At 35.8% G+C, this 26,828-nt stretch overlaps 1 protein-coding gene across 1 annotated transcript; it reads left to right on the top strand.

Annotated features, from left to right (window-relative positions):
- The first annotated feature begins 24,808 nt into the window (after nt 1-24,808).
- Nucleotides 24,809-25,323, top strand: RpL38 (ribosomal protein L38). The gene is made up of 2 exons (XM_017233781.3): nt 24,809-24,951; nt 25,009-25,323. The coding sequence occupies exon 2, from the start codon at nt 25,009-25,011 to the stop codon at nt 25,219-25,221; it is 213 nt and encodes a 70-aa protein (XP_017089270.2). The 5' UTR covers nt 24,809-24,951; the 3' UTR covers nt 25,222-25,323.
- The last annotated feature ends 1,505 nt before the right edge of the window (nt 25,324-26,828 follow it).

Raw genomic sequence — 26,828 nt, 5'->3', positions numbered from 1 at the left:
ATTATTATATCTTCCCTGGTTATTATTTGGCTGCCAATTTTGGCTCGGCTGCCGATTGTTATTAGATTTATTCTGGAGTTGAATCGGTGGATCAACATCCATTGGCTCGATAGCTTGTTGCTTATGATTATTATTTTGATTATTATTTTGCCAAAAATTTCCCTTTTGTGGCCAATTGTAATTTTGGTTATGATTAAAATTATTTCCCATTTTAGTGGTATTATTATTTTGCCGTATTTGATCAAATCGTAAGTTGTTTCCCCGATATTTACTTTCATTTTTAAATCCATTAAACCTATTTGCGAATTGAGCACGGAAGTTGTTTGATTCTAATTCTTGGACCTTTGCCAAAGCATTGGGCAAATCTGGTGGATTTAATGAGAAAAGAGTTTCTGAAATAGATCCATTAAGTCCGGATATAAATACTCGTAGAGCATTTCCCCTTATTGAATTGTTTGTTTCTTTGGTAATTACACTGTCCTTTCCGTATGTCATTATGGTTTTGTTTATTAGTAAGGTCATTTTTTTATTGACTTCGTTATAGTACTCAGTAATTGTCATTCGTCCTTGCCTGAGGATACTTAGTTCTGACTCGAGAACATGTATTGGTCGTTTGTCACTATATATAAAGTCCAATCGGGATAAGATTGCTTTAAAGTTTAAAACTGTGCCATGATTGGTAAGAGCATCATGGGCAGCTCCCATAATTTTATTTCGTAAAATTGTTAGGGCGATAAAATATTGTTCACTTTCAATTTTATAGAGACTCATTGCAGTTTCTGCAGCTTCCCTCCAACCTACATATTGTGTTGCTTCCCCTGTGAAATTTGGTAAGGATTTTACCACTTCAAGTGTTGTATCGCATTTTATAGCTGGGTCAATTGTTTGTACTTTATAATCTTCCACAGTGTTTGCATCTGTGGCTAGCCTTCCTTCTAAACATTCTACTTTCCTGCTAACTTCATTCAATTGAGCGTTTATTAATCTGTTTATCAATTCTACTGTTAAACTGCCGGCTGTGGCTACACTGCCTGCAGAAAAATTTGATGCTGAACCTCCGGTTGCCATTGTTAGATTTAGTTCACAAAAGCTATTTATCAAATCTTCCAGAATTATTCTTTATATTTTTTTGTTAAATCGCGAATCTTACTTTTTGCAATATATAAATCTTATATTATTTTTCTCGAATTTACAGGTCTTAAATTTTAGTCTTTAATTTTTTTATTTTAAATTTATTCCTCACGATATTGCCCCGTTGGGGTCTTCCTTCTGTGTGGTTGGTGGTTGATAGAGAATGTCCTGTCTTCCTTCCTTGGGTTTTTTTGTTGGAGTTGTCGTTTTATTTGTTTTTGTTGTTCTTGTTTGTTTTTTTTTTTGTGCGTTGATTTTTTTTTAGTTTTTGTGTTCTTGTAATGGTTTGGTTTAAAATTTCGGTCCACCTTTGTTTTAATTCACTCTTTATGGATTATTTCATTAATTAATTTCCATTTACTTTATTGTTAACGATCACTGTCACTTGGTAGTGTCGTTTGGTGGATGTTTTAATTTTTCCACTAAAAATGTTGAGTTGTTGACCGCGCGAGTTCCGTTTATGTTTAACTTATTTTTCATTAAACTATTTTTTGGAGCTTTATGTGACGCGGCCCCACGTTGGGCGCCAGTTAAATTGTTTGTAGTTCGGTGAATTAAAAAAATGAAAATTTTATTTTTTGATTTCACAACTTGGTGTTAAACCTTTATTTATTAAACGCAAAAATTACAAGACACTTTTGGTTTTTTCTTAAATACTTTTGTCAACCGTTCGCGGTCTCGGTCAAAATAGGACTGACTTCTTAATTCTAAATCTGATCCAAAGAACCTCGGCCATCAGTTGTGTTTAGATTAGAGGCTTAAGATGAAACTGTCGCATCTTATTGTGAAATTCGATTAAGCTGATCGATGCAATTTGGTGGGTACTTGAAACGCAAAAGGCGTAATTGATTGGGCTTCGGAGGGAAGCTGATGTTTACTTTTGATTTTGATTTGTTTATGGGGAACCGAGATCGCGCCTCAGAGCCAAAGACAAAGCCGAAGGCAAATGCAGAGTTTGAAAATATTGTTTATAAAATTCATAAGTGGAAAGCCATAAGTGGCCTGGATTTATGGGTTGGATAATTGAGCCAAAGATCAAGCCAAAGGCAAATGCAGAGATTGAAAATATTGTTTATAAAAGCCATATGTGGCCTGTATTTAGGGGTTGGATAACTTGCACAGTGGTCCAGTCCATAGGCCAAAAATAAAAAAACCAACTTTTGACTTTAAGTGTACCAATTCTTATTTATAATTGGTCTAGCTATTTGAATTAATTCATCTTTTTGTTTCAATCTGTCTGTCCGCTTCAAGAATAGCATCGAAAGTGATAGCATGATATTTATTGTGAATTGCAGCGTAAGCAACGTGCAAGTGAAGCTCTCCGCATAAAATCTATTAAACATTTTTAAAACAAGTGTTTGTGCCATGGAAGTTATTAATATTTTAAAGAAAGGTATTAACTTTCTTTTTACAATAAAAAGTATATGTAGTATTTGTTGTGTTTTGTGTAAATCATTGTTGTATTTAGTACATAATTGCGAACGTTCTTAGTTTGGCTTTTCTGTGTTTGGTTAGAGTTTTAGTTGTGATGGCACTCTTTGCCATTCACAAATCTTTTTGTATCATATTCTTAAGCATTTTAAGAATATAAGAAAGTTTAGTTCAAGTACCTAACCTTAATTTGAAAAAACCGTATATATATCGCAAGAATCAGATTTAGTTCGCCGATCCTTATGAAAATATCATAATATAACCAATCTATTACAATAAAAAATCTAAAAAAAAGTCCCAAACTTTTATCTTCAAGAACACCGAAGTTGGTATTTCTACCAAAACCATAGGTTGGATCAACTGACCAAAAATAGAATCTGTACAAAGTTTCAACTGTCTATCTTAAAAAGCACAAAAGTTGGGTCATTACCGATCAAACATTTATATATCCTATAGCTGCCATAGGATATAGTCGGCTGATCCTTATGAAATTGGATAGGTCGTATTATTTTGTCAAATATAGCATTCGTACAAAAACTGAACTCTCTAACTGTAAAAACACCAAAGTTATAGCATTTTCGATTAATCAGTTCATATGATATAGTTGCCCGATCTGGCTGATTTTAACATATTATTTTAGAATAAAAATATAAATATTTTTTGCCAAGTTTCCAGTCCCTACCTCAACTAGAATTATTTTTGGCCGCTCTCTTCATACAAGCCGGACCACTGTGGTATGGCTTCAATACTTTGTCTTCTGTGTCATCACGACCCCCTCTATGGCACATACTTATTGTCCATATGAGCTGGTATTCGGTAAAACAAGTAATTTACCTAAACATTTTAATAGCATAGATAGTGTAGAAGCACTATATAATATTGATGACTATGCTAAGGAAAGTAAGTATAGATTAGAAGTAGCCTGTAGAAGAGCTAGAGTTATGTAAGAAGCAAATAAGAATAGAAACAAACTACTAAGTAGACGATCATAAAGTAAGGGATATAGATATATCAGTAGGTGACAAAATTTTATTAAAAAACGAGACAGGTCATAAGTTAGATCCTAAATATACAGGTCCGTATAGTAACGGAAATAGGAGATAAAGATAACGATAGAGATAATGATAACATATTAATAACAAATAAAAACCATAAGAAAAAAACAGTTCATAAGGATAGATTAAAAATCTTTATTTCATAAATTGCACTAAGTATGGCCATACAAAGACACACTTACATAGATAAATAAATACACATATTCTTTTAATAATTTGATTATCTTTGATTCTAATAAAATTATACAAAAAAAAATAAAAAAAAGGATGTATTAATTAGACATTTTTATTATAAAAATAACTTCATTATATTACGTTATTTTTGAAAAGGAGGGAAATATATTGAATACCCACTGTACCGAGAGTACTTAATGGGTGCGCACTGTAACACTTTGTTGCACATGAGTCAAAAAATGAGTCTAGAGAGGCGACGCAAAGTGTACAGCAGAGGTCTGTGGCCGGGAGAAGCAAGGAGGCACGGCCGAAATGTGACGTGATTTTGGAAGCAGGTTTAACGGCAAAAGCAGAATCCAGGAGTATGAGCGGGCGCTCCAAGCAGTATATAAGGAAGCTTGTAGCGTTGAGCTAAAGAACCGCCTTGGAGAGTCCAACTGCCCAAGAAGAGTAAAGGGTTCATGAAAAGCTGAGAATCCTAACTCTTACCTATCATAATACTAGGGGGCTACGGAGCAAACTCCCCAAGCTATATTCTGAAAGTTCTTTCTTTGCATCCCATATAATAGCATTTACAGAAACTTGGTTAAATCCGCAGATCTTTAGCTCCGAAGTTTTTCCAAGTAAGTACACCACTTTTAGACGGGATCGATCTCAGCGAAGAGGAGGTGGAGTCCTCATTTCGGTAGACTCTACTTTTGCTTCTGAAGAGGTGAAATCCCAAGAGTTTGGTGACATAGAATTTATTTGCGTTAAAAACACTATGCCCGTGAAAGCTTTATACATTACATGTTCATATATACCTCCTATGTCTGAACCGCCCACATATTGGCAGCATTTGTCTGCTATTCGATACGTCTCTAATCTTATGACGGATCATGACCAACTCGTAGCGGTGGGCGACTTTAATATCCCAGAATTAAAGTGGCCCAACGTCGATAACTCACCATCTTTGTCACTTAAACCTTACCATGACTTCACCGCGGGCATGTTTGACATGTCCCTAGGTCAGATCAATCATGTTAGAAATTCGCTAGGTCGGCTTTTAGACTTATGTTTTGTATCTGATCCTGATGGTACTGCTCTCTCCAGAGCTTTTCCCCTTTCAACCCCAGAGGATCCATATCACCCCAGGGGCGGATACAGGTATCTGCCTGGGGGGGGGGCGATCATAATTTTTTTTTAAATAGTTATAATTATAAATAATTATAATTAATAATATTTAAATAATTAAATTAATAATAATTATAAATAAGCAAATAATCAAAAATTATACGTAGTTTCCAACAATAAACAATACTTTAGTTTTATTCAAAGTTTATTCATTATTTTATTCTAACGCTATTCATAAATGCAAATTAATGTTAATGTTACAGTAGCTGAAGTAAATTAAAATTGAAAAGTAAATTAAATTTAATGTAAATTGTAATTGTAAAGAAAAAGTAAATTAATTAATTAATTTTAATCTAAATGGCGAATTCAATTTTCCTTTTTCCTTTTTTTGAAAACTTTTCTATAACTCTCTCTATGTCAATACTCATTTCGGAATGAGTATGTAGCAATGCTAGGCCAGTTAGTCTCCCCTCACCCATAGTTGTACGCAACCATGTTTTCAACCTGCGAAGAGTTGAAAAACTACGTTCTGCCGTAGCATTGCTAACCGGAAGTGTGGCCAAAATCTGGACGAGTGTTCTTATACCTGGAAACATATATTGGTCGCAATCATTTAGAGCTTCCACTGCCGATTGTGGAATTGATGTTTCCATACCACTCCAGAGTTCTGACCACACTTTGTATTCCCCTCGCAAATTCGCACCGCTTTTTCCCAGAAAACATGTGTAACGTTCACCAAGCGAATCTATGAGCTTTAAAACTTCGTCATTTCCAAGTGAAACGGTTTTCACAATTCTAGCCGGTAACAGAAAATTCAAATCGAAAACTTCTAAAGTTTCTTTTGGCAGTCTCTCTTGAAGATCATTCACAATGTGATTTAATAATGGCATGAATATTGCCCTACGATAATATTCTTCAACATTAGCCATCGGATAGTTCACACGATGAATTTGTTTTATCGTAAGCCGAGGAGTACTGATGTTAAGTCCTAATCTTCCGGCAACGTTCGAGATTTTCGTGAACAATTTTGAAAATTGAGTGTCTGCAGATTCTTGATAATTTTTGAGAATATTCAAAGTATTTTTCATCGCTTCAGAGGCTTTGTTCAAATCAATTGTTGGTGCTTGTAAGAGTAAGCTAAGAGGTCGCGTTATCGAAAGTATGTTACTTAAACAAATCATTGAGACAACAAACTCAGAATCATTAATCGATTTAATCAAAGAAGATGCTTTTGAATCTCGCCATTCTGAAATTTTCTCGAGAGCTTCGACGATTTCTGTGATAACATTTTCAAACTGCATTGTTCCATAGTGTTTTTCTGCACAGCGAGTTTCACACAATCCACTCAAATATTTACCACCCAAAAATTTCTTGAAAATTTGGCTTCGTTTCGCTGATGAATTCGCAAATAAAATAATATTTTACATGAGTGTAATACAATTTCTTGTCTGCGGGACATGCGATGTTTTGGAGAGTGAATTGTTAAGTGAGTGGTTGAAACATGGACAATATTTAGCGTTTGGACAACTCTTCAGAATTTCTTGTACCGCTTCTTTGAATTCTGATGTCATGACAGAGCAACCATCCGTGCATATACCAACACAATCATGTAAAGCAAGACCGAATTTTCGGAGATCAATTACACAGTGCGCTAATGCTACCCCAGTTGAGCGTTTTTCCCCATTTTCAATATCCTCTTCACGAATTGAATCGTAAGCATCAACAAATGTTAAAAATTCTTCTCGAATTTTACCTTCATCGACATAGCGCAAACAAAGACTGAGCTGCTCAATGTTACTCAAATCGGTGGTCTCATCAAACACAATAGCATAAAATTTAGCCTTTTGTACCCTTTTGTGCTTATCAAAATTTTTGAATTTCTTCTTTGCAGCAATCAATTAACTCATTTTGAATTGTCTTGCTAATGTATGTAGCTTTTGATGTCGTCGTTTCTAAATGTTTCTTCAATAAATCATCACCAGAAGCGATTCGATACTTTAAGAGAGCCCGAAAGTTTCCTTCATTTGTAATGGAATTAGAAAAATTGAGTTCACCATCATCTCTGTGCCCTCTTAATGCAAAATTTTGACGCCCACAAAGAATTATCGTTTCAATAATGGGATGCAAATTTGTCTGTTCTCTAAGACCTGTTCCATGCGATGCGAAGAAATTAGATTTACTTCTTGAGATCTTGGATTTTCATAAGATTTTATAAAATCTCTTGCAGTGAGAAGCGCATTTGCATGGTATTTGTTGATAGCATGATTTGCTAGATCTCCGTTTTTTTCAGACAATTTGTAAAACAGAGTCAATGGCACCTTCACCAGTTTATTCAAAGGACAATTTGATTTCGGGTCACCAGTATCACTCGCAAAAAGGAAACAGTATTTGCAAAAACATCCCTTTGCTATATCTGAAAAGACAAGCCAGGTAATGTTTTTGAAAATATCGTTTTTCGATCTTTTTTGTTATGACTCGAAAAAGGAAAAGTATCTTCATCCGGTGGTATTCAATGAGCTTTGAGTAATTTATACTTTGTATAGTCATCCAACAAATGCTTGTTTCCACCAAAGCGCCTATGTCATTTTTCGATTGTAAATCTTGACACAAAGAAACTTGACTATTCGAATTTGATGGCGTATTGAATGAATCATGTGAAGATACTGCATTTATATCATTACTTTGTTTTTTTCGATTTCTTCAACGAAATTGCTATTGAATGAATCAGAATGTTCTGTTATGACATCAGTTACATTTTCTGAAACGACAGTTTCGGACTTGGCACGCTTGGAGAAATACGAGTCGATAGTTTTCGAAGCCATCCTTTTTTTGCCTTTTTTCATGGCATCCTCTTATTACGTGATAGAGAAATTTATGAAAAAAATTTAGGATTCAGAAGGTAAGATATTGTTTGTAGGGGGGGGCGTGGTTGCCGCAAAAGATTCCAGGTGTAGAAATGTTGATTAAAAAGTCGGGGGCGTCTTCCAGTGAATATAACGCGGTCAGCTTTATTGGGCTGCTTACATCGAATACTGACTTAAAAACTAGTACAAAAAGAGACGATCGACGACAACCAACGAGCGAGAGAGAGGGCACAGAGGGGCGAATGTGGATGCGCTCGTCAGCGCGGGTGCGCTCTTCAGCGCGGATGCGCTCTTCAGCTGAGCGGCACAACGGCCCCTCACCTAAACAGATATTAAAAAATTCTCTACTACAAATTCATATTGTTTGGATATTCATATTGTTAAATTTTAAAAATCTTTAAAGTACTGCATCTCAAAATGAAAAGTCGCGAAAATGTATGCGTTCGTGTAATACCAGAATAGCGAGAATAGAACTTAATAGAACTTTTAAAAACGCTGTATTTCAGTCAATTTACGAGATAAAGCAAAAAGAAAAAATATGTATTTAATTATTTTAGATAAACTATCAACATATGCAATAAAAAAAGTTGCTTCAAATTCCCAATTAAAGAAAGAAAAGAAACACAATATTAAAAAATTGACAAGAAGAGTTTTAAGATAATTAAATGAAATAAAAAAAGAATTCATTAATACAGAAAGTGCAAGGAAACCGAAAGATAAAATAATCCAATATACCGCGTATCTCTCTTGAAAGTGGACACTAGATTTGAATTTGAAGTTGGCTAGTACACAAAGGTCTATTATGCGTGCATTATTTTTTACTGGTATCCCCTAGACCCAGGTATACCAGCTCCTCATATCTAGTGTCACTTCCAAAAGAGATACATGATATTAAAAAGTTGGAAGAACAAACAAAAACAAAAAAGTAAAAAAGTGCAGAGAGCCACAAAAAACTTCTAGGAACTGCACTAAATATCCATTCTATCAAGGAAAAAATTCACAAAAAATTGATATACAAGGAAAATATTAAAAAATTTAATAAGGGCACCGTATCGCTCAATTAAAATTTTGCGTGATTATGGTTCCACGTTTCAATGGTCTAACTATTATGATAGATGCGTTTTATAATTTATCAACCACTCAAACTTAAAAAAAAAAAAACCATCGTTAATGCAATATAAACCTCAAATTTTAGAGAAATGTGACAAAAGTACATACCGACAGCCTGTTTCGATTCTTCAGCTAGAAAACGCGTGAATAGTCACCAGTCCCTTTTTACTCGAAGAAAGAGGGATTTGAAAATCAATTTCAATTGGAAAATGGCTTGATAGAATCAGGCACCATTCATATCATTCGATCAATGTGCCGGTCAGTGTTTGAAAAGCTACGTTACACCCGTAGTTTTTCGTTTTGCTCTTGCTACCGCTGCCACTTTTTTCCAAAGCAAGAGCAGAGCCGTAGCAGAAAAAAAAAATTTCTTCTCTGCTCTGCTCCGAGCTACGAAAAGTTGAAAACAACAGCAGAAAAAAATATTCTGTGCTCTTCGTAGCCGTAGCCAAAAATCTAGAGCGAGAGCAGACCAGAGAAAAAAATATTTTTTATGTGCTATTTTTTTGTGCTACTTTATGTGCTACTTATTTTCGTATGTGAAGAGATAGAAGGTGGGATAGACAAGGAAAGAAGTGGGGCAAGGAAGGACTGGAGACACGCTGTAACACGCAGGTTTCCGAAGTTCACGCCAGTTTACTCCGCTCACGCGTTTTCTGAGGAGTCGGACGCATTTAAGTAAAGGACCTTTTTTCAGAAGCTGGGGGGGGGGGGGGGGGGGGGGGGCGATCGCCCCTATCGCCCCCCCTTGTATCCGCCAATGTATCACCCCACGCTGGAGGTCTCTATCGAAACTATTCCTGGTATCGATCAGATGTCTCCGAGCGTGGTAAATAAGATTTGCTGTTTCCGTAAAGCTGATTTTCAGAAACTTAATAGCCTTATTGATACATTTGACTGGTCTGATATTCTGGCGTGCACTGATCTTAATGTCACTTTAAAAAAATTTTATTTTACTTTAAATAAATTTTTTGACTCATGTGAGCCTTGGAAATATCCGTCCGCTACAACAAATCCTCCTTGGTTTACAAGGGAGTTACACTAACCTAAAAAATAAAAAAAGAAGCTTTTACTTAAATATAAAAAAAACCTGCAGTAGTGTTGATTTCTCAAGATACCTACTAGCTCGGTCGAATTTTACCGTGCATAACGCTGAATGTTATAGGAATTATATTGACCGCTGCCGGGTACAATTTACTCAGGATCCAAAGCAGTTTTTTAATTTTGTAAACACTAAGCGTAAACATGTATCTTTTTCACCCCTGCTTACGTTTGAAAATTCCTCTGCGACCTCTGATCATTGGCCATTGCCATTGCCGATCTATGCGCAAAATTTTTTTAAACAACTTATTCTCATATGCTACATCAACATTCAATCAGCTAATCTTATTTTCTGTTCAATTTTCTCCAAGAATAGCTTATTACCTGTGTGCTAAAATACTGTGCCAGGGCTGTGTGCAAACCTCTTCTAAGACTTTTCAACTTATCTTTGGAAACCTCGATTTTTCCCCTTAAGTGGAAGGAATCTTTCATAATTCCCTTACAAAAATAAGGGAAATTACAGAGGTATCTCTAAATTGTCGGCTATTCCAAAGTTATTTGAAAAACTAGTTACTCCTCGTTTGCAAAACCTTTGCTCTTCGATCATCTCTCCTTGTCAGCAAGGCTTTATTAAGCGTCGCTCCACCAACACGAACTTATTGGAGTTGACATCCTTTGTCATAGATGGCTTTCGTAAGGGATATCAAACCAATGTAATTTACATAGACTTTAGCAAAGCATTTGATTCAGATAATCACTCACTCTTGCTGAGTAAACTGAATATGCTGGGATTTTCTACAGACCTCTTAATGTGGATCTCCAGCTACTTAGATGGAAGGACACAAAGAGTGTTATTTAACACATTTAACATTAAACACACATTCCCGTCTGGTCCGTGCTACATCTGGCGTCCTTCAAGAAAGTCATTTTGGCCCATTGTTATTTACTCTTTTTATAAATGACTTGCCCCCTGCTTTGACGAACTCTCTAGTTCTTATGTATGCAGATGATGTAAAGCTTTGTCTTCAGTACAAATCCATCTCTGCCCAATGCAGTCTTCAATCTGACCTTGATAACTTTCAAGAATGGTGTTTAGCTAATGATCTTATACTTAATGGATCAAAATGCAAGCATATGTCTTTTTATCGTTCTTTCCCATGGCAAGCTACGTATTCCATTAATGGGATTGCCTTAGAAAAAGTAACCCAGGTTAATGATCTTGGCATCCTATTAGACATCAAACTTAAATTTGCCGACCATATTTCCTTAATGGTTAATAAGGCTAAAGGAGTCCTTGGTTTTATTAAAAGGTGGTCAAAAGAATTTAATGACCCCTATATAACCAAAACATTATTCATTTCTTTGGTCCGTCCTATACTGGAGTACGGTTCATGTGTCTGGAGTCCCCAATATGGACCGCATAGAATCCGTACAAAAGAATTTCCTAACTTTTTCACTTAGAGGTCTAAACTGGGATGCAAATCTTCACCTTCCATCTTACAATAGTAGACTCTTACTCATAAACTTACCTAGCTTAACAAATCGTAGGACAATGCTCGGTGTAGTCTTTCTGCATAACCTTATTAACGGGGATGTAGATAGCCAGCATTTAATAAAACGCTTAAAATTTAACATTCCTAATAGAAGGACTCGAAACTTTAGTCCTCTGTTCCTTAGCCGTTGTAGTTCGACATATGCACTGCATGACCCTTTTAGGGTATTATGTTCGAACTACAATGGTCTCTACTCTATTACATCTCTTTCCTGTCCCTCAAATATAATATATATAAATATAGAATTTTAAGCTTTATGATGAATACAGTGTAATATGCTCATATATGCACTATTAATATCATATGTATATATATCGACCACCCACTGTACCAAGAGTACTTAAAGGGTACACACTGTAACACTTTGTCGCAGTGTTTATGTTATCCAAGGTCTCGGTCATAAACCTAAGTGCACCGAAATATGAATCGCCCGCTGTGCCTTTGCTGTACGCCGAAAAGTGCATATGTCCGCATATACGTAACACTAGTGGGCCTTATGCATGTCCACATACCTCCGCCTAAGCGAATATAACATTAATATATATTCATATATAAATATTTAGGAATACATAACCGTCCCTCCGCTGCCGCTTTGGGCAGCGCAGCTACGGGACTTAGACTTCCTTTAACTCATAAGTAAATTTGTAAAATCAGAAACTCCCTTAAGCTCGGAGCGGCAACAACAGTTGCTCCGTTTAATAAAAAACCTAAAACCAAATAATGAGCCTTTGAAGAACCTATTACATGGCGACCGTGACAGGACCAAAGGACATCGAGGGAACCCCACAGAAGGCATCATAAGGATCAACAATTGAAAAAAAATCAACGAAAAAAAAAACAACACACACAGCAGCAGCGACCTATGGATTTCTATTGCATGTTTCCAACTACAGTCCACCGCTCTACCAACTGAGCTATCGAAGGCAGCAGCAGCCACTTTTAAATGGAATCCCAATAATCTAAATGAAAAAAAAAAAAAAAAAAAAAAAAAAAAAAAAAAATATCGCAGTAAGTAGAGTGCGATGTGTGCTAAACGTAGTGGCGTGGTTCAACGTTTAAAAGCCAGAAAGGCTGAATTACTGAAGCTACTAAATAGCGGAAGTAAACTAGAATGGAACAACTCGGTGAAAATACACGCCGAAGTTGAACACATTCAAAACCTTCTAACGCAAAGAAAAAATAAAACCACAGCCACACACACATCCACCTACACTGCAATACCCAACATATCCAAAGACAAAATAAAACTTAATCCACCACCAAAACAGGAGTTACCGAAACTAAAGAAAAAATGCCCCAATGACTGCAGAGGACCCCTGGAATCACCCTTCTGCGAACAAACCTGTGCCAGCACCGGTGCCCCAACAACCAAATAAAGAAGAAACGCCTGTGCAGCCAGCACCGGCCCCGTTTAGCGCTCCAAGCTAAGCCCGGAACAGTGAACCGACAGCGCTACCAAGAGCGCAAATATATTTTTTTCCCCATGCACTGCGTTGCATATTTTTTTGTATTGCACTGCGATGCATATTTTTTTTTAGTATAAAAAAAAATCCTTTGCCAAAAAGCGTGGGGCCTGAAAACCATACAAAACAAGAAAGCAAAGCTAACTTCGGGCGGAGCATAAGTTGATATACCCTTGCAGTAAAAACCGGATAAATATCGCAAACATCGGATATAGTTTGCCGATCCTTATGATTACATCATAATAAAACCAATTTATTACAATAAAAAATCTAAAAAAAAGTTCCAAGCTTCTATCTTCAAAAATACGAAAGTTGATATTTCTACCAAGCACCATTTATGATCGTTCAGTTATATGGCAGCTATAGGATATAGTTGGACGATCCTAATGAAATTTGGTAGGTTGGATCAACTGGCCAAAAATAGAATCTGTATTAAGTTTCAGCTTTCTATCTTCAAAAACACGAAAGTTAGGTCTTTTCCGATCGTTCAGTTATGTGGCAGCTATAAGATATAGTCGGCCGATCCTTTTGAAATTTGGCATGTCGTAATGTTTTGCCAAAAATAGCTCTAGTGTCAAATTTAAACTCTCTAACTCTAAAAACACCAAAGTTATACCTTTTCCGATCAATCAGTTATATGGCAGCTATAGGATATAGTCAACCGATCCGGACCGTTCCGACTTATATACTGCGTGCAAAGGGAAGAAGGGTGTGTGCAAAGTTTCAAGTCGATAGCTTCAAAACTGAGAGACTAGTTTGCGTAGAAACAGACAGACGGACAGACGGACAGACGGTCAGACGGACATGCTCATATCAACTCAGGAGGTGATCCTGATCAAGAATATATATACTTTATAGGGTCGGAGATGTCTCCTTCACTGCGTTGCACACTTTTGGACAAAATTATAATACCCTCTGCAAGGGTATAAAAATAGGCAGGTTTTTATGTAAAAAAAAATACAATGAAAAAACAACTAATACATATATAAAAAAAAATTATAGGCAGGTTTTATAAAAAAAACATCGGATATAGTTGGCCGATCCTTATGGGAAAAGTAATATATAATCCAATTTATTACAATACAAAATCTAAAAAAGGCCCAAACTTCTATCTTCAAAAATACGAAAGTTGATATTTCTACCAAATACCATTTCCGATCGTTCAGTTATATGGCAGCTATAGGATATAGTCGGCCGATCCTAATGAAATTTGATAGGTCGGATCAACTGACCAAATATATAATCTGTACCAAGTTCCAGCTTTTTATCTTCAAAAACACGAAAGTTGGGTCATTTCCGATCGTTCAGTTATATGGCAGCTATAGGATATAGTCTGCCGATCCTTACGAAATTCGGCATGTCGTAATATTTTGTAACTCTCTTACTTTAAAAACACCAAAGATATACCATTTCCGATCAATCAGTTATATGGCAGCTATAGGATATAGTCGGCCGATCCGGGCCGTTCCGACTTATATACTGCGTGCAAAGGAAAGAAGGGTGTGTGCAAAGTTTCAAGACAAGCTTTAAAACTGAGAGACTAGTTTGCGTAGAAACATACAGACGGACAGACAGACGGACAGACGGACATGCTCATATCAACTCAGGAGGTGATCCTGATCAAGAATATATATACTTTATAGAGTCTGAGATGTCTCCTTCACTGCGTTGCACACTTTTGACCAAAATTATAATACCCTCTGCAAGGGTATGAAAAGGTACAAATAAAAAAAAAAACACAATATACACATAGCCAAATAAGGCAAGTCTTTAAATGAGCCAAACTGAATGGCAAATAAATCATAAATTAAATCATACAATTTACACAAAAAATTATATACCAATTCTAGAGAAAATACCCGAAATGGGTTTAGTAGATGTAAAACAAGTGGACTCCACAGCAAATGTAATAAACAAAATTGAGTCCAGCACTATGAACACAGAATTAACTGTGTCAGAATTAACCTATTATCAATTATTGTATTCATTTTGATCGCATTCATTTTGTATAAAGCATACATTTTTCATAATAAATGTATAGCAAAAAGAGCGATTAATAAAAGCCAGGCTATCGATCTATAACAAAAAAATATTAAAATTAATTTTTAGACATATATATATATATATAAAAAAAAAATATAAAAAGCACCTATGATATATACACAAAAAAAAAAACGATTCCATATGAATAATCTTATCTTTATGTACAATGAAAATAAAATATAAAAAATAAATAAAATGAAGAAAGTTTAAAAGAAAATAATTCCAGTATGAGTACACAAAGGGCCACAGACAAAACATACGAAAAGGACCCCTATTTCCAAGAAAGGATCAAGCAGTTAGTATTAACAACCCCAGTTAGTGTGTATGAGCTAGAAATACTTTATATAGAAACATTTAACTGCCACGTTTCACCATTGTTTCACTGCACTGCAACCCAGAAAGGAATAGTATAAACAACAATTCCGGGTGTGCTAGTAAAATCAAGAATAGACGAGCATCTACTTTTAGGTAGAACGATTGTTATGATGGTTTCTAAAAGATAATCCATACCCTCAATATAATGGAATAGAATGAATTATCGAAAGAACTATCAAGCATTAAAGCAGAATTCGACAAATCTCATAAGTCACTCACACAGAATAGACCGATACAAAAAACAACGGTCAATAAACACGTAGAAATATTAGTTAAATGCTTTAATGAAGCTCGAATATTAATATATGAACACAGAGAAAAGTTAAATCCGGATCACTGGTCTCGAGTATCAAAGTTTTTGATCAGACTAAGATCTAATCTAACATCTGTTAAAGAAAGGTTCAAGCTAGATATTTCAATACCTACTATTCTCAATACTTCAATAACAATTGAAGCTGGTGACGAACCAGAATCAAAAGAAGAAGTTGACCAACAAGAAATAGAAGAAAGCGATATTAACAACCTTACGGTTCCGGCAGTCCTTATTCAATCTGAATTATCAGTCCAGGACTTGTCCGACTCTGAATTTAACGACAGCATTGTAAATGTAAAACCAACCGCAATGGCTGACGAGAGCATTGCCCAAAGGGCATACATTAGAGAAATATCGAATGCCATCCCGGAATTTAACGGGCAAAGGTTACACCTTCAAAGATTTATAACAGCTTTGAGGTTAGTTAACCTAACGAAAGGCACATTCGAGAATTTGGCTGTAGAAGTAATTAAATCCAAAATAATTGGATCAACTTTATACAGAGTCCAAAATGAAGGAACTATAGAAGCAATAATCAGAAAACTACAAGACACTCTGACATTGGAGAAACCTCTGACATAATTAAAGCCAAAATGGCGAAAACAACCCAGAAATGCAAAACCGCGGAAAAATTCACGACGGAAATAGACAACTTAAGGAAGCTCCTAGAAGCTTCGTACATTGACGAAGGCCTATCGGCCGAACACGCTGACAAATTCAGTACCAAGGAGGCCATAACCACAATGGTTAAAAACTGTGAGCATGGCCGCCTCAAAACAATATTGGAAGCAGGCACTTTCATAACTATGAATGAAGCCGTCACAAAGTACATACAATGCAGTACTGAAATGACAGGTAATGCCAATTCAATATTATACACCCAACGAGGAAATAATTATCGCGGTAATAATTTCAGAAACAAATATCGCGGTAGAGGTAATAATCGAGGTAATTATAATAATACAAGATATTACCAAAATAAAGGTTATAATCAAAACAATAGCTACTACAGAAATAACGGTAACCAAAATAACAGTTATTAAACAAACAACAACCGCGGCGGAAATAACCGTGGTGGAAACAACCGCGGCGGAAATAGCCGTGGGGGAAACAACAATAATCACCATAATAATAATAATAATCAAAATAACAATATAAGAATAGCCCAAACGAATTCGGAAAACTCCCAAACACCTTTAGATACACGTCAGTAAAAAACAACAAGATTCACACTATAAATCTCAGTCAAAGTACATTCGTTAGTTTCATAAACGCAGCAACAGGAAAAGAATTAGTTTTTCTACTAGATACAGGTGCAGAAATTTCCATATTAAAGGAAAATTCTGATAATTTTCAAAACATTCAAGATAATCATATCATAAACATACAGGGTATAAGCCAAGAGGTTACCAAATCAAAACGCATAACTTCTATTGAAATTCAGACTTCTAAGTACATCATCCCACATGATTTCCATATAGTAAATGTGCAATTCGCTATTCCTTGTGATGGGATACTGGGAATAGATTTTATCAAAAGGTACAATTGTCAATTAGACTTCAAGTCTTCTGAAGACTGGCTTGTAATTAGACCAAATAATCTCAAATATCCAATTTATGTTCCGATAACATACAGTTCTGGCAACAACTCCCTAATTCTGCCAGCAAGATCCCAAGTCATCCGAAAAGTTAAGATAAATTCCGAAAAAAATAGTGTATTGATTCCGAATCAAGAGATTCATAAAGGTATCTATATAGCAAATACCATAGCAACAGTCCAGAATGCATATGTAAGACTACTAAATACCACAAATATAGATCATGTAGTTAATATTAAAAATATTCATCATGAACCACTTTCAAACTACGATGTAGTAAAAACAGACCCCGAAAACCGTAAAAAAACTGTATTATCCCAACTTACAAAAAACTTCCCACCTCAATTCAATGATCAACTTACAAAATTATGCACCCAGTATAGTGATGTATTCGGACTAGAAACCGAAGCGATCACTACAAATAATTTCTATAAACAAAAACTGAGATTAAGTGATGACGAACCCGTATATACAAAAAATTACAGAAACCTTCATAGTCAACAAGACGAAATTCAAAAACAAGTCCAAAAACTCATTAATGATAAAATAGTAGAAGCCTCTGTATCACCTTATAATAGCCCACTTCTGCTAGTACCAAAAAAGTCACTCCCAAGTCAGAAAATAAAAAATGGCGATTAGTAATAGATTATCGTCAAATTAATAAAAAACTCTTATCTGATAAATTTCCACTCCCTAGAATCGATGACTTTTTAGATCAACTAGGTAGAGCAAAGTATTTCTCATGTCTCGACTTAATGTCCGGTTTTCACCAAATTGAACTCAAAAAAAAATCCCGAGATATAACATCCTTTTCAACGAACAATGGTTCATATCGTTTCACGCGATTACCATTCGGTTTAAAAATAGCGGCAAACTCCTTTCAAAGAATGATGACTATAGCTTTCTCTGGATTGGAGCCTTCCCAAGCATTTCTTTACATGGATGACTTAATAGTCATAGGTTGCTCCGAAAACCACATGCTCAAGAACCTAACTGATGCTTTTGAGAAATGTAGGAAACACAACCTAAAGTTACATCCCGAAAAATGTTCATTTTTCATGCATGAAGTCACCTTCCTAGGACATAAATGCACAAATAAAGGAATCTTGCCCGACGACAAAAAATACGACGTCATTCAAAATTACCCAGTCCCACATGATGTGGACAGCGCTAGAAGATTCGTTGCATTTTGCAATTATTACAGACGTTTCATAAAGAATTTTGCAGAATACTCCCGTCACATAACAAGATTATGTAGGAAAAATGTAAAATTCGAATGGACAACAGAATGTCAAAACGCTTTCGAACATCTAAAATCAGCATTAATAAACCCAACTCTGTTGCAATACCCAGATTTTAGCAAAGAATTTTGCATAATTACAGATGCTAGCAAATACGCTTGTGGAGCAGTACTAACTCAGAATAAAAATGGATTACAGCTCCCAGTTGCATACGCATCAAGATCCTTTACGAAAGGTGAAAGCAACAAGAGCACTACAGAACAAGAATTAGCAGCTATTCATTGGGCAATAACATACTTCAGACCATATATTTATGGTAGACACTTCAGTGTCAAAACAGACCACAGAGCACTTACCTATTTATTTTCAATGATAAATCCCAGTTCCAAACTAACACGAATGAGACTTGAATTAGAGGAATATAATTTTACAGTAGAGTATCTAAAGGGTAAAGATAATTATGTAGCCGATGCGCTGTCTAGAATAACAATCAACGACTTGAAAAACATACATTTAAACATTAAAATTCTGAAAGTCACTACCAGAAACCAAAGTAGACGAAAATCCTGCGCAGGAAAAGAAAAAATAGAATTGCATTAGCAATCCATAGAAAAAGCTTCAAAGCCCAACGTATATAAAGTCATTAATAATGATGAAGTACGTAAAGTAGTGAACTTGCATTTAAATGACAATATGTGTTTATTTAAGCACGGAAGGAAAATTACAGCAAGATATAATGTTAGCGATTTGTATACTAATGGAACCCTTGACTTAGGTCAATTCTTTCAAAGACTTGAAAAGCAAGCCGGTATGCACAAAATCAGCCAACTTAAAGTGGCACCGTAGGAAAATATCTTTGAACATATTTCAATTGATAATTTTAAAAATATGGGCAATTATATATTGAAATCATTAAGAGTAGCGATAATATAAAAATAATAAAGATAAAGAAGCTATATTGTCTACATTTCACGATGTTCCAATACAAGGAGGTCATACAGGCATTACAAAAACCTTGGCCAAGGTCCAGAGGCACTATTACTGGAAAAATATGTCCAAAGACATAAAAGAGTACATAAAGAAATGTCCTAAATGCCAAAAGTCAAAAACAACTAAACACACTAAGACCCCATTAACTATAACTGAAACTCCACAAAGAGCTTTCGATAGAGTAATTGTGGACACGGTTGGTGTCCTATTATTTAAGCTATATTTGAAGATTTTATTCTAAAGTACGGTCCAATGAAGACGTTCATTACGGACATGGGAACGGAATATAAAAATTCAATTATTGAAGGTCTATGTAAAAATTTAAATATTGAAAACATAACTTCTACTGCACATCATCACCAAACTGTAGGTACCGTGGAGCGAAGCCACAGAACACTCAATGAGTACATTCGTTCATACATCTCAGTTGACAAAACGGATTTGGATGTATGGCTACAATACTTCGTCTATTGCTTTCATACGACACCCTCGATGGCACATGACTATTGTCCATACGAGCTAGTTTTTGGTAAAACTTCAAATTTACCAAAGCATTTTAATAGCATAGAAAACATAAAACCTCTTTATAATATAGAAGACTATGCTAAGGAATCAAAATTCAGATTAGAACAGGCATTTAAGAGAGCCAGACTAATGCTAGAATCTCATAAAATAAAACAAAAAATTATTTACGACAAAACTAGTTTAGATTTTGAGTTGAAAATAGGAGATAAGGTCTTATTAAAAAATGAAACTGGACATGAGCTAGATTGTAAATATACAGGCCCCTATAAGGTAGAACAAATAGGAGATAGGGATAATATAACTATATCACACAATAAAAATAAAAAACAAATAGTACATAAAGATAGATTAAAACTTTTTATTTCATAATCAATCAACATTTCATAAATATATCACGTATGGCCATACATAAAAAAAAAAAGAGAAAAATAAGCATACCGAATATAAAAATACAAAAAAAAACTTATTGTTAACATCATTTATTAAATTTTGTACAATCTATGTTAGAAAATAACTTCATTATATTACGTTATTTTTCAAAAGGACGGAGATGTAATATGCTCATTAATATCATATGTATATATATCGACCACCCACTGTACCAAGAGTACTTAAAGGGTACACACTGTAACACTTTGTCGCAGTGTTCATGTTATCCAAGGTCTCGGTCATAAACCTAAGTGCACCGAAATATGAATCGCCCGGTGTGCCTTTGCTGTACGCCGAAAAGTGCATATGTCCGCATATACGTAACACGAGTGGACCTTATGCATGTCCACATACCTCCGCCTAAGCGAATATAACATTAATATATATTCATATATAAATATTTAAGAATACATAACCGTCCCTCCGCTGCCGCTTTGGGCAGCGCAGCTACGGGACTTAGACTTCCTTTAACTCATAAGTAAATTTGTAAAATCAGAAACTCCCTTGAGCTCGGAGCGGCAACAACAGTTGCTCCGATTAATAAAAAACCTAAAACCAAATAAAGAGCCTTTGAAGAACCTATTACAATGGTGAGGTGTCGGCTGTGACATGTGAAGCAGGTATGGACGCTCGTGCAGTCTCGTTGCTGGTGCCCTCGGGCAAAACAGTTCAAACATAACTGCTTCCTTTTAATGTAGTCCGAGCGCCCATTTACGTCCATTTCCAGGAACCGCGGACATAAGCGAATGGGGTGGTTCACCCTCGAACAGAGATCGCAACTCTTGGGGCCCGGAACCACTCGAGTCTCGTATGAATTGAGCCTTCGAGCAGGGGCAGTAGGAGTTCCCGACCTTAGCGGAAGTTGCCCGGAGCCACTAGGCCTGACGTCGTCGATTGCTTCCAGAGTGCGATGGCGCTCTGTCAGGAAGTTGTCTAATTCCTTCCATGTTGGAATTTCGGCCTTATTATGAACGGATTGCTCCCACATGGAAAGTGTGACTTTGGGGAGCTTTGACGAAATCATAAACACCAGGAGGCAGTCCCAAGCCTCAACATTGATGGCGGACATTGCTAGGGCTGTCAGACAACTCTGAATGGTGGCTTGGAGCTCCTTCAGCGAGACCCCGGACTCTTGAGAAATAGCCTGGAGGTTGAAAAGGATTTTCAACTGGCTATTGACCAATAGCCCCCGGTTCTCAAAGCGGTCTGTGAGGCTTTGCCAAGCGACGACAAACCCCTCATGGGTAAGCGGAGCCTTAGAAACGAAACGAGTCTGCCTCTGTGAAGGACCGGGGATTGTATTGACGGATTCGTCACTCTTTGCCCTTGGAATGTACGCCGTAGGCTTTAAAAGAGGCGTCCGCGGAGATGCGGATTGAGATCTGTCCAAACGGATGGTTGGGATCGGACGTGGCTTTTGGTCGTCTCCCGTGGGCATTCTCAGACACCAATTCGCTGGTCAGAGCTTGTCGACTGACGCGTGCCGGTCACTAATGTGATGAGACCGGTGAGATCGCGGACGAAATGCGATTGCAAGGCCAAGTGGGAATTAGAAGCGCCGATGTCGAGAGGAACGATGCGGCACAATTCGGATGTGGGAGAAACTTCAGGAAGCCAAAAAAAACCAGATGGGCCAAGGTTTGTTGAGATTCTAGGCGGATGTTCCCAGGTGCGGAGTAGAAGCAGCGTTAGGAAAATGACGGAACGGAAAATGGACAAGGACCGGAAAATTCGTGATCGTTCGGAAATATAACTGATGACTGTCTATATATGTATGTATATTTCGACCAGTATGGCTCGTACGTAAATATTTAATTTCTAACTATTTTCGAATTTGCGGAGCCGGAACGGTGGACTTGACCTTGGCTTGGATTGAACACAGAGAAAAAATAAATGATAAATTTCTGCCTAATTGTCGGATTTAATTATTATGGAGACAGACGGGTGGAGTTGAAAATTTCAATTTTTAATCAATGGAGGTTAAGTACCCCGAAGCTGGAACGGTGGAATTGAAACCGCGGCTAGGTTCAGAAAGAAGATCGACAATTAAATTATTTAAGTAAAATTTTTTTTTTTTTCGATAATTAAATTTTTGACTTTAATTATTGAGTGGCCGGAAAGGTGAATTAAAAACCCTGGCCCTTTGCTCGGACGGAAAATACGAATTAAATAAATTTTACTAGTTTAGTAGCGGAACAATGCCTAGACTGCTGGTGGACGATATCCAAATATCCAAAAAATCCAAAATATCCTGAATATCCAGATAATCCGGCTCGAAGGACCAAAATGTGTAGGGGGGCGCTGGTGCCGCAAAAGATTCCAGAAATAGGGGTTGAAAATAATAATTCGGGGGCGTCTTCAGGTAAGGTAAAAAACGCGTTCAGCTTTATTGGCTGCGTACAGAGGATTGCCAACTTAAAAACTAGTACAAAAAGAGACGATCGACGACAACCAACGAGCGAGAGAGAGGGCACAGAGGGGCGAGTGCGGATGCGCTCTTCAGCGCGGGTGCGCTCTTTAGCGCGGGTGCGCTCTTTAGCGCGGGTGCGCTCATCAGCGCGGATGCGCTCTTCAGCTGAGCGGCAACGACAACGACATTGCCCTGATATCAATAAATATTATTATAAATATTATTTTTGCTTAGAAAAAAAGAAAAAATTATAATTTACATTAATTGCATAAATCATTTACTCATTTTGCGCTGGGTAAACACTTTTTTCGCTACTAAACGTTTTCACAAATGATTTTCGTTCCAACATTGCCATCCATTGGCGAGCAAGTTCTTGCCAACGTAGACAAAATAGAATGGTTTCAATTTCATGTGAGCATTTTGGCGAACAAAAATTTGACGATAAACACTACCATCCACCGAAAAATTTCGGCGAGCACATGTTCGCCAACATGCTCGCCTGTGGATGGGCCCCTTGACGCACAAGGGTCATACCGAAAAATTGATTTGATTTTGAATTTGAAAATTTAAAATGTTGGAAACAACTGATTTGAATATGTACATCTTCGATTATTTTAAAAGTTCTTTGACGTTTTAATATCTAATTGGGTGTAAAAATATTAATTAATAATGATTTTATTTAAATTGTCGCAATATCCTGCCATGAAATTGATTTAAAATATGTATGGTGTGTCCCACAAATGTAAACTGACGAGATTAATTTCTACTAATTTAATTAGATCTGCAATTTCCAGCACATTGAATTCATTAACTTTATTTTGGCATTTATTTTATTTCTTTGATTTTCTACATTATTACAACAAAAAAGGCAGTCAAAAATGATTGTCCTCTGATGCCTCTGAAAAAATATCTGACGCCAGGCTTACCTACTTAAAAAAAAGTGATATGGAAAATATTAGTTAAGATAAGTAAAATTTAAGTTTTTATGCAATATTTGTTTGATGTGATATGTTTGTTTACATGTGCTTTAGAAAAGTTGCATATTTAACAATTGTAGCGTATCAATTTTCGTGTTTCTTGGGAGTGTGACGAGTTTCAAATGCATAGATCAGTGATGGGAAAACTTTCATTTTCCATAGCATATGGAATATATGCTACGCGTGCATATGTAGATTCGGGACTTATGCCACAAGGCTGCCGACATACTGACTGTGTGAGCACTCTCAAATTTTCTCATTTGCTTCTATTTTGCCTCATTTGACAGCCCAAACCTAAAAAATATATGTTTCCACCGAAAAATATTTAATCTGAAATTGGGTTAAAACAAGTTTTCACCATAGAAAGAAAATATATGTAGGTAGGGAAGCGTAGTTTGTAATTTGTCTAAGAACTCTTACTAGAAAAGCTTTCTCTAAAATTAAATACGCTATTTTAGTGCCTGTTCCAACTTTCAAATAAACGAAAATTGAAAAAAAAAAAACATTCGTTCAATGAATGCCCTCACTCATGGTTTTTTTTCTGCTACGCATACATTCAAATTTTAAACATGTGTGCGTTTTGTCCACTACTTCTTTATATTAATTGTTTTAGGTTGTGCAAGAATATTGGCAATGTATATGCAAAAGCATTTTATAGCAAATTAAAAAAAATATGTATACATGCTTATTTGATTTTAGATTTTGTAATATTATTTATTGATTTTAAATCTTCACGCTGGGGACCTGTAACATATTTATTGGTACGGTTTGGGTACTACAAAATCTTCGAATTTTTTATATCGATTTGGTTAGTTGGTGGTCTCTTAAAAAATGTTTTACTGAAATGATTTACTGTCTTAAAAACAGTTGTTGTTAATGGTAATACTAGGATTATAAGATGGAGGACGAACAAAAATTTTCAAATTATAACAGAATTCATATATAATATTGGTGTAAATAGTGTATAATAATTCATAAATATTTCGATTCTTTCGATAATGTATTGTTATCATAATACATTTGTGTTTCGTCGATAACCGGAAGTGCTGTCTCTGCCTTTTCTTCCTCAACCAACTAAGTGTGAAGTACGCTAATAATACAGCGTTGAAAACAATTATCGTAAGTTTATTTTCAATTAATAGTTATTTTGTATAATAAAAATAAAAATTTTTATAGATGCCACGAGAAATTAAAGAAGTGAAGGACTTCCTCAACAAAGCACGGCGTACCGATGCACGTGCAGTAAAAATAAAAAAAAACCCAACTAATACGAAATTTAAGATCCGTTGCTCTCGTTTCTTGTACACTCTTGTTGTGCAGGATAAAGAGAAAGCCGACAAAATAAAGCAGTCATTACCACCAGGATTGCAAGTTAAAGAAGTCAAGTAAAAAACTTACTTTATATCTCGCGCGTGATTTGGAACGCGAACATGAGTTGACTAAAATTTGTATGAAATTTTTAAATTTAATAAATTGAAGTTGCTACTTAAATTATTTGTTGTGTAACTCAATTAAATATGTCTTCAATTATCGTTAAAAAAAAGTATTGTTTTCATTACCTTCAATTACCAAAAAAGGAAAATTGACTAGATAATTCCTAATTTTTATACACTTGCAGAAGGTATTATAATTTAATAATTTAATTAGAATAAATTATAATTTTGTGCAACGCAGTGAAGGAGACATCTCCGACCCTATAAAGTATTTATTCTTGATCAGGATCACCGCCTGAATTGATATGAGCATGTCCGTCTGTCTGTTGCTACGCGAACAGATTCTATATTTGGTCAGGAGATCCCACCTACCCCCTTTATAACGATCGGCCGACTATATCTTATAGCAGCCGTATAACTGAACGATCGGAAATGGTATTTGGTAAAAATAACAACTTTTGTATTTTTAAAGATAGAAGTTTGGGTTTTTTTTTAGATTTTTTCTTGCAATAAATTGGTTATATTATGATATTCTTATGATGTTCGGCCAACTGTGTACATCAGATTTTTACCATATATGTATGTATATCCGGTTTTAACTGCAAGGGTATATCAACTTCGGCTCCGCCCGAAGTTAGCTTTCCTTTCTTTTTTGGCATCAATTAGTGTGCATTTATTTTAATTTTAGATATGTTATTTAAACTTCCACACTATAAGTTCGATGTAGTTTTACGTATTTTTAGCGAACTTTATTCAAATCAGACAACTGAATCATATAGAAACGAAACCATGGAAACAATACATATTTTTGTTATATTTCAGTCATATACTTTTAAAACTCTTCCCCTATCCAATCCCCAAGCTACACCTACTAAAATTATATCATTAAGAAAATTATAAATTAAAATAAATTAAGCTCTGCAATTTCCGAAGACAACTTGGGATTTAAGAAAAATTTTCTAGCTACATTTCCATCGTTGGACGATATATGTACGATACCTATGTACGTCTTTTGTCCACTATTCACATATTTCCCAGAAACGCCTTTTTGATTTTATGCTTTTGGTCTCAAACTATAAATTGTTGCTCCGGACTTTTAGCTTGCCGCATTTCGATAGCATTTCAGCAGCGCGCGCAAAATGTGACCTCGAAAATGTATTAGAATATTAACGATTACAAATACATTCGCACCTAACTTTAAAGGCTTTAAAATCTTAAAACTTAAGGATTTAACGTAATGGGAATTTCTCTTTAATATGAGGAATGAAATGTCATATATGCACGTGTGTTGCTCCCAGCATAAGCAAAGGCAAAGTACAATAACCATTTTTCGTGTTTTCCCTATTCTCAATCGTGCTAATCCGAATGCATTTTGTTGTTGGATTGCCGAAAATTTTTCACTGCAAAAAATTCATTTTTGTTGGAGGCAAACTCTCATTTTCCATAGCACGTGCGCATAGGGTAGGAAATTCTGCCGCAGCGCTGCCGGCACACTGACAGTGTGAGCACTCTCAAATTTTTTTAGAAGCTCTCTCATTTGCTCTCATTTGGCAGGCCAAACTT

The sequence above is a fragment of the Drosophila bipectinata genome, chromosome 2L (assembly GCF_030179905.1).
Source record: "Drosophila bipectinata strain 14024-0381.07 chromosome 2L, DbipHiC1v2, whole genome shotgun sequence".
In the NCBI taxonomy this organism is placed as follows: domain Eukaryota; kingdom Metazoa; phylum Arthropoda; class Insecta; order Diptera; family Drosophilidae; genus Drosophila; species Drosophila bipectinata.
Note: the sequence above shows the minus strand (reverse complement) of the source record. Positions and strands in the feature narration are given on the sequence as shown.